This window comes from Mytilus edulis, chromosome 11 (assembly GCF_963676685.1).
Source record: "Mytilus edulis chromosome 11, xbMytEdul2.2, whole genome shotgun sequence".
In the NCBI taxonomy this organism is placed as follows: Eukaryota; Metazoa; Mollusca; class Bivalvia; order Mytilida; family Mytilidae; genus Mytilus; species Mytilus edulis.
Window position 1 is genome coordinate 8,649,588 of NC_092354.1, and position 23,887 is coordinate 8,673,474.

The 23,887-nt window shown below is 31.9% G+C and overlaps 1 protein-coding gene across 1 annotated transcript; it reads right to left on the reverse strand.

Moving 5' to 3' along the window:
* Positions 1–394: 394 nt before the first annotated feature.
* Positions 395–22,589, reverse strand: LOC139493952 (uncharacterized). The gene is made up of 14 exons (XM_071282123.1): positions 22,108–22,589; positions 20,795–20,920; positions 19,913–20,010; positions 19,215–19,401; positions 18,430–18,512; positions 17,184–17,308; positions 11,377–11,531; positions 9,200–9,498; positions 8,252–8,399; positions 7,369–7,532; positions 6,682–6,742; positions 5,746–5,892; positions 4,484–4,561; positions 395–517 (listed from the first exon to the last, which is right to left on the reverse strand). The coding sequence occupies exons 1-14, from the start codon at positions 22,582–22,584 to the stop codon at positions 395–397; spliced, it is 2,271 nt and encodes a 756-aa protein (XP_071138224.1). The 5' UTR covers positions 22,585–22,589.
* Positions 22,590–23,887: the final 1,298 nt, after the last annotated feature.

Below are 23,887 nucleotides of genomic sequence, written 5' to 3' on the forward strand. Positions count from 1 at the left end.
GTGATCGCAATACCCATGGATCTATCATTAAAATTAACATACTATAAGGTGACAATTGGTAAACTTCCGCTTCAAAACACAGCATTTAATGAGCAATATTTATTAAATCATAACAGACAGAAATAAAAAAAAATGACGATTATAGGTAGTAAGACCAAAGGAAAAATGTGCTAATTGGCGATAAAATTTCATCCTACAAATTATATCACGAGTTTATAAAACAACAAATTGTTTTAGTTAATTTATCAAAAAGTGTTATTTATAATTTTTGTGATCAGGAAAAAGTAAAACAAGAGTGCACACACTGAAATGTCTCGCCTTCTATACTAATCATTAATATCATGTTGATAATCCTAAGTATAAAGCTAAGCTTTATGATAACTGTCACATAAACTTAACATTTCATCTTTCTTTTTGTGCCAATTTCTGGTATGTTTTCCTGTATCAACAGGAAATAATCGTCAAACTCTGATTTGATTTTTGGCACACCACATCCTTGCAAGATATACTTTGAAATCTACAAAAGAAAGAGTTTGCATATTATTTTTTTTCATAATTATTACCAAAATAAAAATAAAACAAACAAAAAAAGAACAGATAAAAAAAATCCTTATTATAATCATAATATTAAAAGTTGCATTAACAAAATTTGATTTTTTTTCTCAGGTAAATGGCCAATTATAGATGTTACTCTGTGGTTATATATATTTTTTGTGGTAATTATGTTACAAATGTGCTTTTCATAGAATTATAAAATGGTGCAATACAAAATCTAATATGAGTAAATCGAGTCAAAAGAAATAACAAGTGAAACTGTGAGCTACTGCTCACTGATGGTACCCAAGTGATGAATCTAAAACACATCACACGGTATAGCAGACTTATATAAACCTTGAAAGCAAATTTCAGAAATCCTTGTATTGTAGTTCCTGAGAAAAATGAGACTAAAGATATTCATGGGACAGACAGACTGACAGACTGATAGAAAGACAGAGGTAAAACAGTATACCCCCTTTTTTGAAAGCAGGGGTATAAAATAATGAAATTGACTTAATTGGAAATATATTGTCATGTACAGATGGGTGCACTCCTAACCTGTACAGCAAGTTAACTTGATAACCAGTCATTTGGACTGGTCAAAGTTAACCTGTGACCGAATATAGGACTGCTCTGACCAGTCCTAGGACCAAAATTTAGTTAACTTGAAAAGCGGACTTGGTCCTAGGACTGTTTTTTTGTCTGCCAAAAAGTTAACTTGGAAACAGGTCCGCTATTGATATAAGTTAACTTCGAACCAGTCCTGTCATAAAGTTAACATAAGTTAACTTCGGAACCAGTCCTGTCATAAAGTTAACATAAGTTAACTTGTAAACCGGTCCTGCCACAAAGTTAACTTCTGCTTGGACAAATCCGATCAAAACCAGACCTGTTCCCAAGTTAACTTTTGACTGGTCTGCTCAACACTAAGTTAACTTGTAACCAGGACCGCTCTTCGTTGATTTAACAAAAAATATTTTTAATATCTTTGTTTCGTAGTATAAACATCGAAAATAAAGTAATTTGAAAATTAATACTTCCGTTTTATGAACAGGATTAAATACAATTTTTTGAAAATAAGTACGCACAGAACGTAACACAAATTTATCTGTGATCTGACAATCTATCTATTATAAAAACGATCTCGGTTACAATGATAACAGGCACTGAATATATATATATATTCCGAGATCAAATTCAATCATATTAATATGTATATTTTTGAAAAGAAGTATATTTGATGTTAGGTATATACGTCCTTGTTAGTTATACATCCTTGAACTATGCAGCCACAATCAGCAATAGTTTAATTCATTTAAATAATGACTACAAATTTTTGTTCGCCTAAATTAAGGGTGCAAGCATGTCTTCTTTTTACTCAAAATACTGATAGGTTACAAAATTTCAGTAGTTTTGATGCCTCCAGTTGACTTGTATAACAAAATTATTTGACCGCATCCACCAAAACTGACCATATATGCACTTTAATTTGTAAATCTATATACCCGCATAGTAAATCAGCCATATTTTTTATGTCAGGATTCAATGTATAATACAATCATGACAATGGACAGCAAAATTGCAATATAATAACAAAAAATTTTGGTTCGCAAAAATTTAAGATACCAGCATGTCCTCATTTTATTCAAAATATTGATACGTAACAAAATTTCAGTAGTTTTGATACCTCCAGCTGACTTGTACAACAAAATTATTTGACCGCATTACCAAAACTGACCATATATGCACTTTAATTTGTAAATCTATATACCCTCATAGTAAATCAGCCATATTTTTTATGTCAGGATTCAATGTATAATACAATCATGACAATGGACAGCAAAATTGCAATATAATAACAAAAAATTTTGGTTCGCATAAATTTAAGATACCAGCATGTCCTCATTTTATTCAAAATATTGATACATAACAAAATTTCAGTAGTTTTGATACCTCCAGCTGACTTGTACAACAAAATTATTTGACCGCATTACCAAAACTGACCATATATGCACTTTAATTTGTAAATCTATATACCCGCATAGTAAATCAGCCATATTTTTTATGTCAGGATTCAATGTATAATACAATCATGACAATGGACAGCAAAATTGCAATATAATAACAAAAAATTTTGGTTCGTATAAATTTAAGATACCAGCATGTCCTCATTTTATTCAAAATATTGATACGTAACAAAATTTCAGTAGTTTTGATACCTCCAGCTGACTTGTACAACAAAATTATTTGAACGCATTACCAAAACTGACCATATATGCACTTTAATTTGTAAATCTATATACCCGCATAGTAAATCAGCCATATTTTTTATGTCAGGATTCAATGTATAATACAATCATGACAATGGACAGCAAAATTGCAATATAATAACAAAAAATTTTGGTTCGCATAAATTTAAGATACCAGCATGTCCTCATTTTATTCAAAATATTGATACGTAACAAAATTTCAGTAGTTTTGATACCTCCAGCTGACTTGTACAACAAAATTATTTGACCGCATTACCAAAACTGACCATATATGCACTTTAATTTGTAAATCTATATACCCGCATAGTAAATCAGCCATATTTTTTATGTCAGGATTCAATGTATAATACAATCATGACAATGGACAGCAAAATTGCAATATAATAACAAAAAATTTTGGTTCGCATAAATTTAAGATACCAGCATGTCCTCCTTTTATTCAAAATATTGATACGTAACAAAATTTCAGTAGTTTTGATACCTCCAGCTGACTTGTACAACAAAATTATTTGACCGCATTACCAAAACTGACCATATATGCACTTTAATTTGTAAATCTATATACCCTCATAGTAAATCAGCCATATTTTTTATGTCAGGATTCAATGTATAATACAATCATGACAATGGACAGCAAAATTGCAATATAATAACAAAAAATTTTGGTTCGCATAAATTTAAGATACCAGCATGTCCTCATTTTATTCAAAATATTGATACGTAACAAAATTTCAGTAGTTTTGATACCTCCAGCTGACTTGTACAACAAAATTATTTGACCGCATTACCAAAACTGACCATATATGTACTTTAATTTGTAAATCTATATACCCGCATAGTAAATCAGCCATATTTTTTATGTCAGGATTCAATGTATAATACAATCATGACAATGGACAGCAAAATTGCAATATAATAACAAAAAATTTTGGTTCGCATAAATTTAAGATACCAGCATGTCCTCATTTTATTCAAAATATTGATACGTAACAAAATTTCAGTAGTTTTGATACCTCCAGCTGACTTGTACAACAAAATTATTTGACCGCATTACCAAAACTGACCATATATGCACTTTAATTTGTAAATCTATATACCCTCATAGTAAATCAGCCATATTTTTTATGTCAGGATTCAATGTATAATACAATCATGACAATGGACAGCAAAATTGCAATATAATAACAAAAAATTTTGGTTCGCATAAATTTAAGATACCAGCATGTCCTCATTTTATTCAAAATATTGATACATAACAAAATTTCAGTAGTTTTGATACCTCCAGCTGACTTGTACAACAAAATTATTTGACCGCATTACCAAAACTGACCATATATGCACTTTAATTTGTAAATCTATATACCCGCATAGTAAATCAGCCATATTTTTTATGTCAGGATTCAATGTATAATACAATCATGACAATGGACAGCAAAATTGCAATATAATAACAAAAAATTTTGGTTCGTATAAATTTAAGATACCAGCATGTCCTCATTTTATTCAAAATATTGATACGTAACAAAATTTCAGTAGTTTTGATACCTCCAGCTGACTTGTACAACAAAATTATTTGAACGCATTACCAAAACTCAGAACTTAGAAAGCAGTCAACAAGTTAACTCTAAGTTAACCTTTGTCAAGGTTAGGACCGCACCCATTTGTATCTTTCTTACCAATGCCAGTTTTTCCAACACCAAAATGTACTTTGTACGCAATCCAGCATATTCCATATTGATAACAGCAATTTGGAGCTGCAAAACAAATTAATAAAACCAAAAATTAAAAAAATGTATGTAAAAATAAAATAAAAAATTTAATAGTTTTTTAATCAACAGAAACGTTATGCATGTCAATGTGATGTCACCATACTATCATGCTGAAATCAAATTTGAGTTTTACTAAATTGGCTTTCCACATCCTTTTTTATTTGACAACAAAAAAAATAAGTCATAAAAATATATATCACCCTGCCGTCATTTATATGGTAATCCCACTGTACATTGCATTATATATAGCCTGTATTATGAAGTACTCTGTATGCTAGCATTGTAAAATCAAGTTGTGCTGCACTATCTATATTTTTTTGTCTGTGTTATACATATACAATATATTACAAACGAAAGTGAACGAACGCTTTACTTACTTACCATTGTAACATTGTGACGTTTAAATTTTAACAACCGATTTTGTACTTCAACATGATTTTATGTATTGTTTTTAGTTATCTGATGACGGTGCCCTAGGCACCGAAACATGTCGATCATTAAATTTCTGCAGCAGTCCATAAAGTGTTGTTGTTATAAGACTCTCTATATACAATATATGTACAAGGTCGGAAAATATGTATGAGCTTTAGAAACAGGACGAAAAGCATGGCTCTGTACATATATTGTTTTTATCCTGAAATTGCTCCCAACACTTGTAACTATAGTTATGAAATCAAAATCATTGTCTCTAGTTTCTCAAAGAAATCGACATACCATACTTGAAATGTGGACCACAAAAAGGACCCCAAAAGAACTGGTTTGGAAACAGAAATATTCATATTAGCACTCACTCAACCTGTAAGTGGGGTAACAGGAGACTTTATTTGTACAAGTACAAATATAGCAAAAATATAGTGTATACCTGTCATTTGTACAATAGTTGGCTAATTGCAGGATAAAAACTAAAACGTAATCACCTATCCTTTATTTCATGCCAGATATACTGTTTAAATGTTTTACATTGTTATTTTCTGACAGAAGCATCTTTTAAATAGCAAAGGTATAGCAAGGACAGCTCAGTTCTTATAGAAAAATAAAACAAGCCTGATTATTTCAGCAATTGTTAATATGTTCTTGTTCAGGTTGTTGTCTCTTTGACACATTCTCCATTTCCATTCTCAATTTTATTGTATTGATTATTTTCATTTGTAATGAAAAGCTGTACTCACATAATTTTTGAAATCTTTGCCCTGTCTACTATCAAAGTACTTGAAGAAACTGGTGTTGATTTGATAGGCGAAGTCTGACTGGTCAATACTTTCTAGATGCTTTTCCAGTAAATTTTTTTGGTTTTCATTTAAGGTATCTAAGCAGTACTGTCAAATATATAAAAAAAAAACTGTAGATTGATTGTTAATGTATACATATATTTTTGAGACAGCAGCTGTTCTTAGTTACTCTACTAAGTCGTCAACTTTTAACAAAATTACATGTAAGCGATCATAATTTGGAAATTGAATAAGAATGATATAAAAAAGTTCAAAGAGAACACAGACTGTGCAAAGTTTGTAAAATTTTAGATAAGGAACACTTCTTTTTCATTGCCAAATTAACAGTAATGTAATACATTCCCTTATAAATTCAATTAAAACCTATTATCCTAATTTAAGAATGTATTGTTCTGATGTTTTAGTATCATTGAAATCTCATTCTGGAATTATTTCTAAATATTTGATACAAGTGGAAAATAGCAATGAATTAAAAAAAGTTTATAATCAAACTTAACTCTTGTGAAAAAATTAGGTATTTCCAATGAGTGGTTTTTGAGTAACGGTAATCAATTATTCAAATTTTATTATCAATCAAGTCACTGTTTTTAGTCAAATGTTTTAGATATGTATTTTTTTAATCTCATTTATAACAAAGAAGTTAAAAAAAATATGCAATTTGTACTTAACATGGGAAAAAAATTTCAAATTTACAAAATTGATAACATGGTAAATTCGATGGTCACATAAAAGCATCAAAATATGATAAAGCTTTCTTAACACCTACCCATAGTTTTTTAATTAAGAATTATTCCTTTCTGTCCCCTACTATTAAGAAAACTTCGATCACAATCATCCTCTTCAATTTTACCACCCATAATAGAAGAAAACATTTACCTTAATCAAATGCTTAGCTAGTCCTAAATACAGGAAATGTAAAGTTCCCACTGGTGTATCTCTGAAAAAAAACCTACATAAGAACACATATATATATCATTTCTAAATATAGTTAATACATCAAGTCAATACATGCAGACAAACAGTGAAAAAACACAAAATGTGAAATGGAAAACACATGACCAAATAAACCAATAATAAAAAAAAAGAAAAATTAAACCATAAGTGATGTTGTTAGTTACACAGTGTGCCATTATCTTAATACGAGAATTAGTTGAGTCAATAAAATTCATATCGATACAAATTTTATAGACCTATCAGATTTAATGTATGTTTTTTTTTAAATTACAAATTTATATATATATATTCAATAATAAGGACAACATCAAGCAAGAAAGTTTATATATCTTATATAAAACTGTGAAAAATGGAAAATCTGAGGACTATACATGCAGTAACTTAAAAATATTTTTTGTAGGATCAATAATTTAAGGGAGATAATTCTATCTGAGATAATAAAAAAATGGTACTTGATAACTAGGACAACATCAGCCAATCAAATTATGAGAAATTACTCTAATTCAGGTTACTTATATAAGACAATTACCATTCATCCCAACAAATTGAATATATGTCATATTGATATTCCTTAAATTATACTAAGCTTATAAAGCATGTGCTGCATACCTGTGTGGATCCATAAATTGCCATAAACAATTTTCATACAATTTCACCCCTGTCTGTCTTTGTAATGATACTTTGTCTCGCACTAATTTGAGCCTTTCCAGTGTCCTCTTTGTGGTTTCTGGTGTTCTCAAATCCCATTTCTTAAAAGGATCTGTGCCATCTGCCTACAGTTAAACAAATAAGTTTCACTAAACTAAGTAAAGTTTGGTATAAAAAAGTAATTTATAATATGATGAACAACCATCCAACTTTTATGTGTTGTTTTTTTGAGGTTTCTATAAATAAAGTTATAGTTATATCAATCTGAATTAATACTATAGTATCTATTTGAATTGACTTATTGGGGGTAATTTAATTGAAATATTTCAATATTGTAAATATTTTGTTATACATAATGACTAATGTCAATATAATACACATATTTGTATTGAATTGTATAGTGAAAAAAACAAGAGAAATGCTTATTTGGGCCATTTTTGGCCCCTATTTCCTTTAAAACTGTTCGGAACAAAACTCCAAATTTCAATCCTAACCTTCCTTTTGAGGTCATTAACCTTGTGTTAAAATATCATAGATTTCTATTTATTTATACTTAATTTATTGTGCAAAAACCAAGAAAAATGCTTCTTTGGGCCCTTTTATGGACCCTTACTATTGGGACCACAACCCCCAAAATCAATCCCTACCGTTCTTTAGTGGTAAGGAACCTTCTGTTAAAAATTTATAGAGATCCATTCACTAAAACTAAAGTTATTGTCCGGAAACTAAATGCATCTTCGAGCACTGACGACGACAACGATGCAGACGACAACATCATACCATTATAAGATGCAAACATTTTTTGCGGTCGTATAAAAATAGTACCTGTACTGTGAATACTTACATTACATTTTGGGCAATATTTATTTGCAGATGGGCCTAAATGGTTGCAGGCCAAACTCATCATTTGGTAGTCTGTAACAATCAGGGATATGTCAGTTGTCAGTATAACCTTTTGGTTAAGTGAAGCATCAAATGCTTCTATCCCTGATCTGAAAGATAAAAAAATAACAAACAGTATATAAAAGTTCCATTAATCACTTCATATGCTTTAAATGTATTTTTTTCATGTACACTTATTTTTGCAAATTGTGTATTTCAAACAAGTGTACAGCTAATTTATTTTGTGATTTTTATTTGTTTTATAGTTATGATTATTACCTCACATGTAAATCTGAACTGTATTGAAGGTAAAATTGTAAATAGCCATTGGAAATACTGAATTAGACTGTGGTTAGTGCATAAATTTAAAAATGTAGAAGATGTAAATAAGTCTTGTGTGTATATATTTGTGCTAGTCTTATTTTCAAAAAATCTAATTAAAGTTACAATTTTGTTTGTTATAAAATGATTACAGTTTAAAGCTTTCATTGTCTACTGCTATACACATATATATGTTTTTGTAAATAAATCAATAGTTAAATTAAGCTTATGACAAATCCATATATATTGTAAATCAGAAATTATTGCGTGCATTTAATATTGTGATTTTGTCATTTGAGACTAAAATGCATTTTTTTATTTTTGAGATATTGAGAAAAATCCTGTTGAAATTATATAAAAAATTTCAAATTGCGATTTTTAATTATTGCGATTATAATCCTGTCACATTTTTCGCAATAATAAAATAATTGCAATAATTTCTGAGTTTACAGTACCTGTTAGGTGGAATTGAAAGTTTTAGATTTAAGAGCATTTCAATAACCCTATCCATAACAAGTTCTGTCTTATAGGCACAATGCATAGAGTTAGATCACACAACATTTCAATTTCTTTAAACAATCATACATACTGTTTACAATTTTCAATGTCCTGGCAAATAGGAGACACAAGCTCAAGAATATTCATTCTATCAGCCACACCTAACAAAAACACATTCTTTCCTCTGTTCTTTTCTTCAACACTCAAGCCAGAAAGCTGACCCTGGATGGCATGCAGGGGTGACCACCTCTTGGACTGATTGGCTGACATGTCATCCATGAACAGATTTAAAGGTACTGTTATAACAGGTAAACCGGTGTATAAAGATGACTGCTTTAAAATTGCATCTTTTCTCTGAAAAAAAATAACAAGATGTACTGTAAGTAATTCCTCATTTAAATGATATCATTGTTTAAAATTGCATTTGAATAAGTTGAACCTTTATACAGTAATTTTTTTTGAAATGTTCATGTTGATTGGATTAAGTCACTACTCTTCATGGCATCAGTTGACAATTGGTGCTATGAAAACATACATGCAAGTGCAGACAGCATATAACAGATTTTAGAATTAAGATAACAATATTGTATTGTAAGTTAACGAATAATAAAATAGGCTCTCCAACCCGTTTGCCGTGGGTTGCTACCCGTGTCGGTGGTTGACGAGATCCTTGTGGATGAGGGCTATAGCCAGACTCCTTACGGTCAGAAAATACCCGGACGGACGAGACTATAGTTCAATAAGCTGCTTTGGCTTCGAAATCATCTAAACGGGAGGTCGGATGGACCCGGTTCGATCAATCGGCTGGTCATGTCGAGCCCTTCAGTTAATCCTCAACAATAAGCTTTCTTGTAACAATTTTCATAATATACACATGTATTTTAAATTAAGCTATTTATATTTTGGATAACTGAAGAAGGCGATGGCTCATGGGTCAATCAAGTGGTACGCTTTCTTTTTCGCTTGATGGATACGCTCTGCTTGAGTATTCTATTCTTGGAACATCTGGTGCTTTCCGCAGTGGATCTTGGGTGCTGATTTTGAGGACCAGCTACATTATATATGGAGCTCGTTTTCAGCATTAGCACTCGATCCCGGTTCGCCACGGAAACACAGCATCGCCCTTGTAGGCACTCCGAGGTGGGTGGATGGCAAGAATGGTGAATCTTTCTCCTTTCATATGGCACAACAAAACAAACCCTCGAAATCAGCTTTAATACATAAGAAAAGAAAATGTGATGATTCAGAGCCCTGTCGGGAAGATGACAGTTGGCCCAGATTTATTGTAATAAAAGGAACAGAAGAAAACCCAATTTCAAAAATATCGCCCTTTGTAATTCACAAACAAATTCAAAGCGTTGCTGGTACTGTTAAAAAAGTTTCAAAAATGAGATCTGACAATTTGTTGGTTGAATGTTCCAACAAAAGTCAATCAACAAATTTACTTACAATGTCTACAATATCAAACTTTCCTGTTTCTGCCTCTCCTCATAACAGTTTGAACAGCTGTAAGGGGATCATTCGAGACAGAAGTCAATACCTTGGTGACCTTACCGTGGAAGAAATCGGTGAGGAACTTTCAAGCCAAGGTGTAACTAATGTTATTAGATTTCAAATTAAAAAGAATGGAAATATAATCAAATTAAATACTTATCTTTTGACCTTTAGAACTCCAACTCCTCCTCCATCTATTACTTTAGGTTGCTTCGGAATCAGAGTTGACATGTTTATCCCAAACCCAATTCGATGCTTTACTTGTCAAAAGTTTGGTCATGGAAGCAAACAATGTCGTGGTAAGCAGAGATGCTTCAAGTGTTCTGACGAAGGACACGAGGGAACAAACTGTCACTCTGAATCTTCTAAATGTGTAAACTGTGGTGAATCTCATTTTTCATCGTCTAGGGACTGCCCTGTTTACCTTAAAGAAAAAAATATTATTAAAATTAAAACAGAAAGAAACATTAGTTACCCAGAAGCTAAACAGATAGCTTCTGTTTCGAATGATCTCCTTGTTTCAAACAGACCATCGTACGCCAGCAAAGTTGTCCGCTCATTCAGTCACGAGAATACACAAACTCGCATGACTTGGCCAATTGATGCGGACAATTTTAAAATGCTGCCTGTTGAAACCGAACCTACCGATAGAATATTAATTCCAAGAAAACCAATATCTTCCAAAACCAGTACTCAGTCAACTCAATCTTCCCTACAGAGCTCACTATCATCACCAAAAAAAAATGAGAAAAAAAAATCAAATAAAAAAGAAACGGTAGAAATACACAATTGGAGCGGTGAATCTGTCTGGGATCTTCCCAGTGATATAGATGATTCTTCCACCTCCAAAAGTCTTCCTTCATCTGCATCCAAGAAGGTATCTTCTTCGTCCAGTACACAGTCTACCAGAGCCCCATCTCCTCTTCGTTCTCAAGAAAAGAAGGATGTCCAAAAGAAGCCAGGAAATACATCCTCTCAGAAGTCTTCTGATTCGAGGTCGCGGGGTAGGGGTCGAGGCGGAGTAACACCAGCTGCGCGTAGTCCTGGAGATCGACGACTCTCTTCGCACAACAGATTTTCAACACTTATCATCGAAACTGAAATGGAAACCGAAAGTGTTCCGCCACCCGAAAGATCACGATCTCAGGGTGAGCGAAATAAGAATGCTGGCAAACTCGACAGCATTCGCCCTTCTTTTATTAAATAATGACAAATATAATCCAATGGAATTGCCGAGGTCTTAAAATAAATCTTCTCGAGTTAACACTTCTAGTTCAGTCTTTTTTACCTATTGCATTTTGTCTTCAAGAAACTCATCTAAAAGAAAGTGACAACGTATCTTTAAAAGGATACAACATGTATAGCACATTTTCTAAGGTAGATGAACGTGCTGCAGGCGGATCATCCATTTTTGTGAAGGACAACGTCATTCATAGCACAGTCCAACTCACAACGGATCTGCAAGCAGTTGCAATTCGTTTATCATTAGACAAAACAATTACATTATGTTCGATATATATTCCACCTAATTCAATTATCGATAAAGCAAAACTCAAAAACCTCACTGATCAATTACCCTCACCATTTATACTTATGGGCGACTTCAATGCCCACAATCCATTATGGGGTAGCAAGACTCATAATGCCAAAGGTAAGATCATTGAGGACTTTGTCTCTCAAGAAGGATTATGCATTTTTAATGATGGATCTAATACGTATCTTCATCCTGGAAACGGGTCTTATTCTTCTATTGATATCACTATATGCGATCCCTCTCTGCTCCTGGATTATTCATGGCGTGTTCATGATGATCTATGTGGAAGTGATCACTTTCCAATAGTACTTGAACATTTTTTTAATTCTGCCCAACAGAGAGTACCACGTTGGAAACTTGACAAGGCGGACTGGTCCTTGTTTGAGAATCTCTGTCGAACGGAACTTCAGTCAAAGATGTTTGAGACTGTGCAAGATCCAATTTTAACTTTTAATACAGTTCTAACGTCAATTGCTGACAGAACTATTCCTAAGACCTCGGCAAATCCAAAACATCCCAGTAAACCATGGTTTGATGACGCATGTGATCAAGCCATAGGTGACCGTAAAAAATCTGAAAGACGGTTCAATCAACAACCAACGACGGAAAACTTGAGTAATTTCCGTATTTTTCGCGCTAAGGCACGGCGGACTTGTAGGCAAGCCCGACGAACATCCTGGAAAAAATTTGTCTCGGGGATTACATCTCGCACTCCGATGACAAAAGTTTGGAATAGGGTAAATAAAATAAAAGGTAAAAATTCTAAAGCCACTATAAAACATTTGAAAGACGGCAATAATTTATTAACATCTGAAAAGGATATTGCCAACAAACTTGGTGAAACTTTTGCAAAGTCTTCTTCTTGTAACAACTACAGGGAAGACTTTAAAAAAGTTAAAAAACAAAAAGAAAAAATTAAATTAAACTTTAAATCAAAAAATGGTGAAAATTATAATAAACTATTTTCTCTTGAAGAACTTAAAACATCTCTGTCAAAAGCCCATGATACAGCTTGTGGGCCTGATAATATTCACTACCAACTCTTAAAACACTTGCCAGATTCCTCGCTAGAAGCTCTCTTGCAGCTCATGAATAACATCTGGGAATCTGGTGATTTACCATCAATCTGGAAGCTTGCAACCGTCGTGCCTATTCCAAAACCAAGTAAAGATCATACGGATCCTATTAATTATCGACCAATTGCTCTTACCAGTTGTGTCTGTAAAACACTCGAACGGATGGTCAATGATCGCCTTGTTTGGTTCCTGGAATCCAATGGGCTATAGCCAATATCCAGTGTGGATTCCGACAGGGTCGCAGTACTCTTGATCATCTTGTTCGATTCGAATCATTTGTCCGTAATGGTTTTGCGAAAAATGAGCATGTGGTGTCGGTCTTTTTCGACTTTGAGAAGGCCTATGATACTGCATGGAAATATGGTATTTTAAAAGATCTATTTGATATGGGGTTGAAAGGCAATATGCCTAATTTTATTTCTAATTTTCTCTCTAACAGACAATTTAATGTTAGAGTTAATTCGACCATGTCTGATCTTTATGATCAAGAGATGGGTGTCCCTCATGGCAGTATTTTATCTGTTACATTATTTAGTCTTAAAATCAACAGCCTTGTTGAAGTTTTAAAAAGTAATATTGAAGGTTCATTGTACGTTGATGATTTTTTAATATGTTACAGAGGCAAAAATATGAATAACATTGAAAGACAATTACAATTATGTCTTGGAAGAATTGAAAAATGGGCCTCGGAAAATGGTTTTAAATTTTCCACTTCAAAAACGGTCGGGATGCATTTTTGTAACAAAAGAAAATTGCATCTTGATCCAGAACTAACTTTGTACGGCAACCCAATTAAAATGGTTGATGAAACCAAATTTCTTGGTTTACTTTTCGATAAAAAGTTAACCTTTCTACCCCATATCAAAATGTTAAAAGCGAGATGTTTAAAAGCTTTAGATATTTTAAAAGTTGTCGGCAGCACTGACTGGGGTGCTGATCGCAACATTTTACTCAATTTATATAGATCTCTTGTTAGATCTAAACTAGATTATGGCTCTATAGTGTATGGCTCTGCAAGGACGTCCTACATACAGATTCTCGATGCTGTGCATCACCAAGGTTTGCGTCTCTGTCTTGGCGCATTTAAAACCTCACCAGTTGAGAGTCTGTATGTAGAGGCTGATGAGCACTCACTCTCTAACAGACGTTTGAAGCTTGGACTTCAATATGCTGTCAAACTAAAAGCCCATTCAGATAATCCTGCCTACAGCTGTGTTTTTAATCCGATTTATGAAGATATTTTTGCAAAACCTGAAAATAAAATTCCTCCGTTAGGTTTACGTTTAAAACCACATTTAGCTTCTTTTGATTTAAAATCTGTTGCTCAAGTTCAAACTTGCAAATGTCCTCCATGGGAACTTCCCAAACCAAAAATGATATTTGATCTCCGTGAACACAATAAAAATAAAACAAATCCTCTTTTAATTCAGCAACACTATGCTGAAATTAAAGCCGATTATCTCGATTTTTCAACTGTCTATACTGATGGATCAAAAGATGGTGATAGAGTTGCATCTGCTGCTGTCTTCAGGGACAGAGCTGCAACCCTCCGTTTGCCATCTGATGCATCCATCTTTACTGCTGAAGCAGAAGCAATAATTTTGGCTTTGAAATTTAGTGCTTCTTCAGATAAATCCAAATTTATTATATGTTCGGATTCACTTTCATGCTTACAAGCTATACGAAATACTAAAATTAAAAACCCAACAATCCTGAAAATTTTATATGTAATGAGGAATTTAAAAATTCTTCTGAAAGAAATAATATTTCTATGGGTTCCGAGTCATGTTGGAATCCTTGGAAACACAGCTGTAGACCTTGAGGCAAAGAATGCCCTGGGTGACCCTCTATCTAACTGTGATATACCATATACTGATTTTAAATCTAATATTAGAGAATATGTTTTTAATATATTGAAAAATAAATGGAGTAAAAAAGACAATAATAAATTGCATGAAATTAAACCTAATTTAGGCAAACCTTTTGATAATATTATGTGCAGAAAAGATCAGTGTGTTATTACTAGATGTCGTATTGGTCATACTAGAATAACACACGAGTACCTTTTAAAAAATGAAGATGAACCACAATGTGTTCCTTGCAACTGCAAGTATACTATTAAACATGTTTTAATTAATTGTATTGACTTTGCTGATATTCGTAAGAAGCACTTCAATGTCAATAATATGTATGATTTATTTAATAATGTTCCATTTACAAATATTGTTGCTTTTTTAAAAGAAATTGGAATTTATTATAAAATATAAAAATGTTATTATATTTAAATCGATTTTAATTTTTATCACGTTATTTTACTGTTGATTTTTATTTGTATATAATCAATTTGCTTTAGTCAAGAATTTTAGTGTATTGAAGGACCTTTTGTCTTATTTTAAAAATATGCTTTAAATTGTAAAAATATTCGAATTAGCTCTCGCCGCGATATAGCCTTTTTGTGCTAATGCGGCGTAAAGCAACCAACAATCAATCAATCAATATAACCTTCAAATCATAGGTGGATCCAGGGGCCCTGGGGTGGGGTGTTGTAGGGGCATCCCCTTTCATGGGAACATTTTTGTTGATTTGTATAGTGAATCACTGAAGCATTTTACTGGCGAATAAATCTATAAAGTGGCAAAAATATATATTGTTTTTGCGGAAGAGGTGGCGAAACAAAATTATTTCAACCAGCAGAAAAAACCCTGACGGATAGCAATGAGACTTTATAAAAATCTAATTGATCTAATAAGTAGTTCCTTTACATGTCTTAAGCAAAAAAATCTATAATACTAAAATTACGAGGTCCAATTTGTCAGCCGTCATCACGTAAAAACGACGAATCACAGAATTCAACTTTATATATAACTAATATAGTACAAAGGTGGAGATTAAAAATTACACCACTCCAGGCTCTTTTGTTTTCCACGTAATTAATATTGCCAATAATTAAGAAGTTCCGGGTCGAGTCCGCTACCGATACCAATAGTATATTCACCTGTTACCTATTACCTTATCTGTACGTTCCGCATCTGACAGGCGCACCACCAAACGTTGTATTCAGGATTAACATGCTATATACAGGGTTGACACTATTAAATTGTCAAATTGTTACCTATTGTAGTATTTTAATCAGTAAGACTTTCTAAGATAATACGAATACTAAAAATCTGGACTAAAAATGAGGCGTATAGGTACAGTTTTCAATTTGTTAGTGGGCATGACGTAAAACAGCGAAGCAAAGAATTCAACTTTATTTATAACTTAGATCTATATAGGACAATGCTGTTGATTAAAAAATACTCCATTCCAGGACCTTTTGTTTTCCAAATAATTTTAATATTACCAATAATTGATAAGTTCCAGTTCGACGGGTTCAAACAGAAAGACTTGAAAACAGAGAAAAACTGTGTATCTTATAATCGGCATGACTTTATCAGATGACAATACTAATACTAAAATAAGGCTTGCGCATAGTTATATACTTCAATTCAGTCACGGACCCGTGGTATCACGGGTGTGTTCTAGTATATACTATGAAAATAGCTAATTAATAGATATAGGAAGATGTTATGTGAGTGCCAATGAGACAACTCTTCATCCAAATAACAATTTAAAAAAAAAAGGTAAACCATTATAGGTCAATGTACGGCCTTCAAAACAGAGCCTTGGCTCACACCGAACAGCAAGCCATAAAGGGCTCCAAAATTACTAGTATAAAACCATTCAAACTGGAAAACCAATGGTTTAATCTATATACAAAAACGAGAAACACATTTATATTACATAAACAAACAACAACTACTGTACATCAGATTCCTGACTTAGGACAGGTGCTGCAGCGGGATTAAACATTTTAATGGATCCAAACCGTCTCCCTTTTTCTGAAATAAGTCCTTTATAAAACTAATTTCTAACTTGTTCAAATAATCGTCTTTAAACAATTTACAAATGTTAAACAATGAAACACATACTTCTCTGGAAATATTTATCCAACTCCCCATTGATGAGCTCCATCAATGATGTGTCACTTGGAATTGAAACCACCTTGCATTCTTCTAAAGACACCATATGCAGTTGCCCATACTTCACTAAACATCTAAAAAATAATTAATCTTGCAATTATCATTGTTCAAAATTTTGACACTAGATTGTACTTACAGCAAATGCACATAAGGGGTAAGTTTTGGCACTAAAAAAATAATGCCATTTATTTCCTATTTGGAATTTAAGGGACATCTATTATGACTTTGTGGTTTTGTATCATTATTGAAGGTCATACATTGTTTTATGGTGGATTATTTGATTTTTGTGTAGAATTGTCTCATTTAGGCACTTAAACTTATTGTAAATAGTTTGATCATGTCACTTATGCTCTGTTCTTTTACACCAATATAAAAGTGCGTTTATTTATGGGAACCACAAATATTTGCCTCTACCTAGAGCGCTTCAATTCAAAAGAAGTTCCGTTTTTGTCCTATTAGAATCAAAATAATTGAATATATCTAGATTTTACCAGGGGTTGTCCCTTTATGCCGATATTTTACCCCTCGCTATCGCTCAGTGTAAAATATTTGTAATAAAGGGCCAACCTGTGGTAAAATCACAATATATTCAAGCCCCAATGAATTATTCCTTAAAGCGTACACAATTCGAACAGGAAAACCACCGATCTAATTTATATATCCAAACAGGAAAGTACCAATGAACAGCTGATGAACAACATCAACAAACAATAACTGCTGAATGACATTTCCAGATGCGGGAAGCAGGAATATAAAAAATAAAAAAAATCTGTTTTGAAAAAATAGGGTTGGCGGGTCCGTCGTACAAGGAATCAAATTGGTGTGGCTTAAATGATATTTCAACCTTTACCATTTTTTTTTATGCTCTAGACAGCTAAAATATCAAAAATCAATACAATCTGTTGAACAGAAGCAGTGAAATTATAATTTTGTGTCAATTTTTTATTGACATTTTGTCTAATTTTTGCAGAGTTATCTCCCATATCAATGGAAATGTCCATAGGAATTTTAAATCATTATTTTTTACTTTTCCTCAAGTTAGATTTTATTGGATTTTTTCTGTGTATATAAGGGTTATAATGAAAAGTTTTAAACTTCTTCTGATGCAATTACTTCATTAAGGTCAGTGTCAAATTTATGCTAGATTAACTGAACTAAATACCATATGGCATAACTTATGTAAAATTATACATACTTATCTTCCATCTTCATTTCAGACATGTATCTGTGTTCCTTGCCAATAAACACATCTACTTTAGCATACATCAATTTGTCTTCCTGCAAAATCAAATAAAATACAACAGCAGTTATGAAAGCATAATCACACATAATAATATTAATGATATTGAAACATCTAGATTGAGTTCTATAAGGTAAAAAATAAGATATTAATACACTATTTAGTAACTATGTCTAGTTTAACATAAAATTAATGAGATTTAGAACCGAAGTATCATGAAATTTATAACATCAATATTAAATGCATCTCAATACTGACAAAAGTTACAACTATCAAATTTAAACAACAGCATCTTACCATTATACAACAATATTTTTTGCATTAGTCACAGAACAACTCACAACATTCCTGATTCACAAAATTTAATAATTATATATGCAACATTCAAAACAAAATGCATGAACATGAACTGTACTGTCTTTTAAAAAAAAATGTTTGATGTTACATTAGCATTGTTGTAGGACTGAGTAACTAAGTTAAATTATCTCCCTTTGTTGGAGACTGCAAATCAAATCTTTCATTACAGTCTGGAAAAATGTAATAAATTTAATAGTTCATATTTTGATTAATTAATGTTTTTGTTTCAAATTTTACATAAGATTATAAGGGATGTAATATTCATCTTTTATTTCCTTTTTAAACCTAAATCTGCTAAAATCATCAATAATATTTTTTTACAAAAAATCATTTTAAACGTCCCTATATCTTGTATATCAGGTTTGTCAAATGTATTACAATACCTGTACACTTTCCAGAAACTGCAAAATCTTGCCATAGACTACTTGACCATCAAGTTCAAAGGATATGAACTGCCCTTTAACAAATTGGTGTTTTTTACTGTTTATAGTCCAGTGAAATTCCATTTCTTTCCACTTACTGCCTGACACTTGGTAGTTTGACTGAGAAGAAGTTTCTACAGTTGGATATCTATTTATATATAAAGAGAGAGTATTTAATTATAAAATATATTTTTCAACATTCTGTTATATTTTTTAGATGCAATAAAGGTTTGGGGGTACTTGTACAGTTGAAAAAAAAACCAAATCTCTTATTTCATTGACATGTGCTTTGAATATTTTTCAAGTACCTGGAGTGTCTTTTTCTTCAAGGGTTTTCCTCTGAGAGTACATAGAAATGTATAAGTTGGTTTTTAGGTAATTGGGGTACCTTTGCGACAAATAACGTTAAAAAAATGATGGTAATAAAAATAATTTCAGACCTCTGACAATACATGATAATAATATTTTGGTAGATCCTTATAAAATTTTAATCAATTTGATGCTTTATAGCTTAAAATTGTCACTTCACCCCTAATGGTAAAGTGCATTACAACCCTTATATATAAAAACATTTACCATAAATCAACCATCCTTAATTACAAAATTACAGCAATCTTGCAAAAGACTGAAATTTCACTCTTTATGAAACATTTTAATACCTGAATATCTGGTTTGAAAGCACTGGATTAGCCAGTTGCAACTTAAGCATTGAAGTTGGCTTGATCATCCAGGAAATATTTCCATCTTTATCTTCATGCTAAAAGTAGATTAAAAATTCTAATGCAATTTGGATGTAACAATTTTTTTCATTGGCTAAAAGTATTCGTCAAATCCACAGTTGACCAGGCGTAACTAAGGAGGGACCCGCCCTTTTTGAATTGATGAATCAATAAATGTTCGATTACATTTTACTACTATATAATCAAAAATAAAACAACACCTACCACGAATTCGACCGTTTTAATGCAATTTTATTCGAATTTGAAGTTTACAAGTAATGTCATAACCTCCAGTTAGTAAGTTTTCATTTGTATGACGTCACGTTTAGCCATCATTATTAATAGTATTGGATACTATAGATTATAATCTATTAAAGATATTAGATATTATTATTTAAGATAAAGTAATACTAAAAACTGCAAAATTCCTTAAAATCACTAATTCAGGGACAACAACCCAGCAGTTTTTATCTTTAATAGTGGGGGGATCATTGGACACATTTTTTAAATTTAGATACAAGACAAAATTATTTCTCATGTTTTTATTAAAGAAAATTACTATTGAAAATTATAGCAAACATTAAAGAGTGTGCCCATTTCCTTTTAGGGGTAATAATAGCAAACTTTTTACTTATCTTTTAAAATTGTAACAGTTTCATATGTAGTTTATACAAATATTTTTTAAAATACAGGCAAAACAAATATTATACAAAAAAGGTCATTATAATAAAACAAATAACTCAGATAACTTGCTTTTTAACTAAATTTTTTAATATAATTATTTAAAAAAAAAGATTTTAACAATTAAAATAAATGAATTACCTTTTGGATCATATCTTCCATTTCCATTTTTGTCTGAAGATACTTTTTTATTTTGGACAGTGGAGGCAAATTACGACACCCACACTCCTTCATTATGTACATAACGAAAGTCATTACCTCATCACTCTGAAGAATAATAAAAAATAAATAAAAAGTGAAACAAATATTGATATCCAAGTATATCTGCATGGCCGCAACATCGACAAAAAAAATATATGGTATAAATGAAAATTCAGAATTTTGATTGGGTGATTTTGGAGTATGGGCGAAAAAAAAATGACTAGAAAGCTTAATGACTTCAAGGCCTGGCCTTAGGATCATAAAACTTGTGAACATGATTTTTTTTTACTAAGATGCAAGAATCAACCAATCAAAATGCTGGATTTTGTGTTGGAGCTCAAATTTTGTACTCCTTGTACAGTACTAAATAAAGTTTTATGACAAGAGCTGAATTTTTGAATTCAGTTGCAGTCCAATTGTTTGAAAGTAAATTTAATTATCATGTATTTGTGATTAATATGCTTTTTATGGACTGCTTTAAGGTTCTTGTGGGCCATTAGGCTAAATTGACTGCATTTTGTTTGAATCTGTACTCTGAATAAATTTTGAGGTTATAATGCAGTCAATTTATCCAAAGGGTTCACTTGACAATACAAAAAGTACTCCATTTTTGAGAAAGATGTGTAAAAATCAGTGATTGAAATAGCATCACATTTTATACAAATGAATATTAGTATGATGCTTATAAGTCTTAAAGACCCTGGGGAGACCACGAAAAATAATTATGATGTTTTAATGTATGACTTTTCCATATTATTTTTTTTTGGATGCCTTCCCATTTAACTGAAACTAAAGATTACAGAAAACAAAAATCAAAAATAGCCTTCTTAGTTCCTAGACATCATCAATTACAAAATTACATTGACCAGACTAAGAAAAGAATAAGAATATTCTAGTTCTAACTGAAAGGCCCTAGCTACAGCTATTAGTCCAAATAATTATGAAGTCTGGAAAGGCTTTTTTAATTTTTTTCTGGGACGCCTTCCTAAAACTGTCACAGAAAAAGAAAATTAAAATAGCCTTGCCAGACCTCATAATTATTTTAAATGTAACTAAATAGCTATAGTATTCATGTAGGTTATAAAGAGCTTTCATCACAATACATATATCAGTATATAATTTTAACAAAATAGATATAGTATACATGTAGATTATAAATAGCTTTCATCACAATACAAGTTCATTAGATTGGACATTATATTAGAAACATATAAGAAACCAACTAGATATATGCAATCAGAATGTTAACTTACAACTCTGTGGGTTTTAGAACTGTATAATGAAGTGAGGAGAAAGTGGATTTTGGAGTCGAAGGGGAACCACTCTGTATCTATCCTGGCGTCGTGGCTTCGTTCCTCGTAATATTCTTGTTCATCATTATCCTCTACAGCTTCATCTTCTTCTTCTTCTTCTTCTTCTTCTTCAAAATCTTGATCGTAATTATCTGTACCGTAACTGGTTTGACAGTCTACTGTCGCACCATCTACGATCATGTCAATGGGCTGAGTACTTGCGCTATCCGTGCACAAGTCATTCTCGTTGATTTCACAGTTTATCTGGTTTGAAAAATTCAGTACCCGCAGATGTCGATCTGATGCCAAATGCCGGTGATAATTTGCACTTTTCCCTGTTTCATATCCACAACAATCACACTTAAAACTACCCGGTGCCTCAAATGTTGACGTCCGATTGCGAGACATGTCAGCGGCTTCATTGACAACCATCAACATCGATGAAACGCTTTAGTGTAATCAACGAAATCGCATCTCTTTGAAACGTATACGTAACCCGGTTTATACATGACGTCATAATACAGACTACAGTTCTGTCAAAATTATTACAGTTCTGTCAAAGACGCCAAACATCAAAGGAAAGACAAGAAGATTAAAGAACGACAAAGATTAGACTTCAAAGTCATGTTTCAGGTATAAAAAAACACACAATCTTTCAGCGTCATATAACCAGAAAAAAATCAATGCCATACAATGAACTAGAAATTTTAAATACATTTAAATATTCTACTTTTGCTACGATTTTTAATTTGGTAAAAATTTATTAACAAGTGGACACAGTTGTAAGTGAGGTTATAGTGGTGGAAAAGACAACAAGTATTACAGGCGAAAATTTTTAGAAACATTTGTTGCACTGTCTGTCAAACATGCATGTGTTGCAGTAAGGGACTTATCTTTTTTTGTCTGGGAAAAGGGGGGGGGGGGACCTGGTCAAAATACAGGGGGTGTCATTTTTTCTGTATGTAGAAAAATCTGTTTATAAATTCAAAGTGGGAGGATCAAGTTTTTATACACATGAAAATAAGTATTTTACATACTTCAAGAGACAAAATGTGTAAAAAATTACAACAGTCAAATGAAAATATATTTTAAAGATTTATATACAAGTAAGACATCACAAGAGGTGATGTAGGAAGCTGCAGCTTTATCATCCAAATAATTTAGTCATTATACATGTATTTCACTCACTTTGATCACTATATTAAATTAAAAAGCCTTACAACCAAACTTTATTTAAATTAGTTTATTTGTTTGAGAGAAATTAAGTATCAATCAAAACGAAATTTACAGCCATTTGGGCAATTTTTTTTCCAAACATACAAATCAGGCAACATTATGAAAAGAACATAGTGTACAGCAATAAATGATTAAATATTTATCTACTCCGCATTTGAATATTGATACACATTGATAATGATTCTGACCACAATGCATTCTTTTGTTTTCATAACAAGATCCCTTTGGGTCAATTTTTACAATGTACCTCTAACTCCCTCAAGCTTGTTGGGCTAATATAGAATAAGAAAAAGGTTACTATCACACATTCGTGAGTGAAATGTGACAATAAATGAGTTATTGAATTGTCAAGCTGAAAACATGAACTATCTATATAAAAGTTTAGGGACTTAATTAAAGTTTCAATAAGACCTTACAAAAAACTTAAGTTTAAGCATCATTTATAGCCATTTGGGCAAATCTTTGTCGTTCTTTAATCTTCTTGTCTTTCCTTTGATGTTTGGCG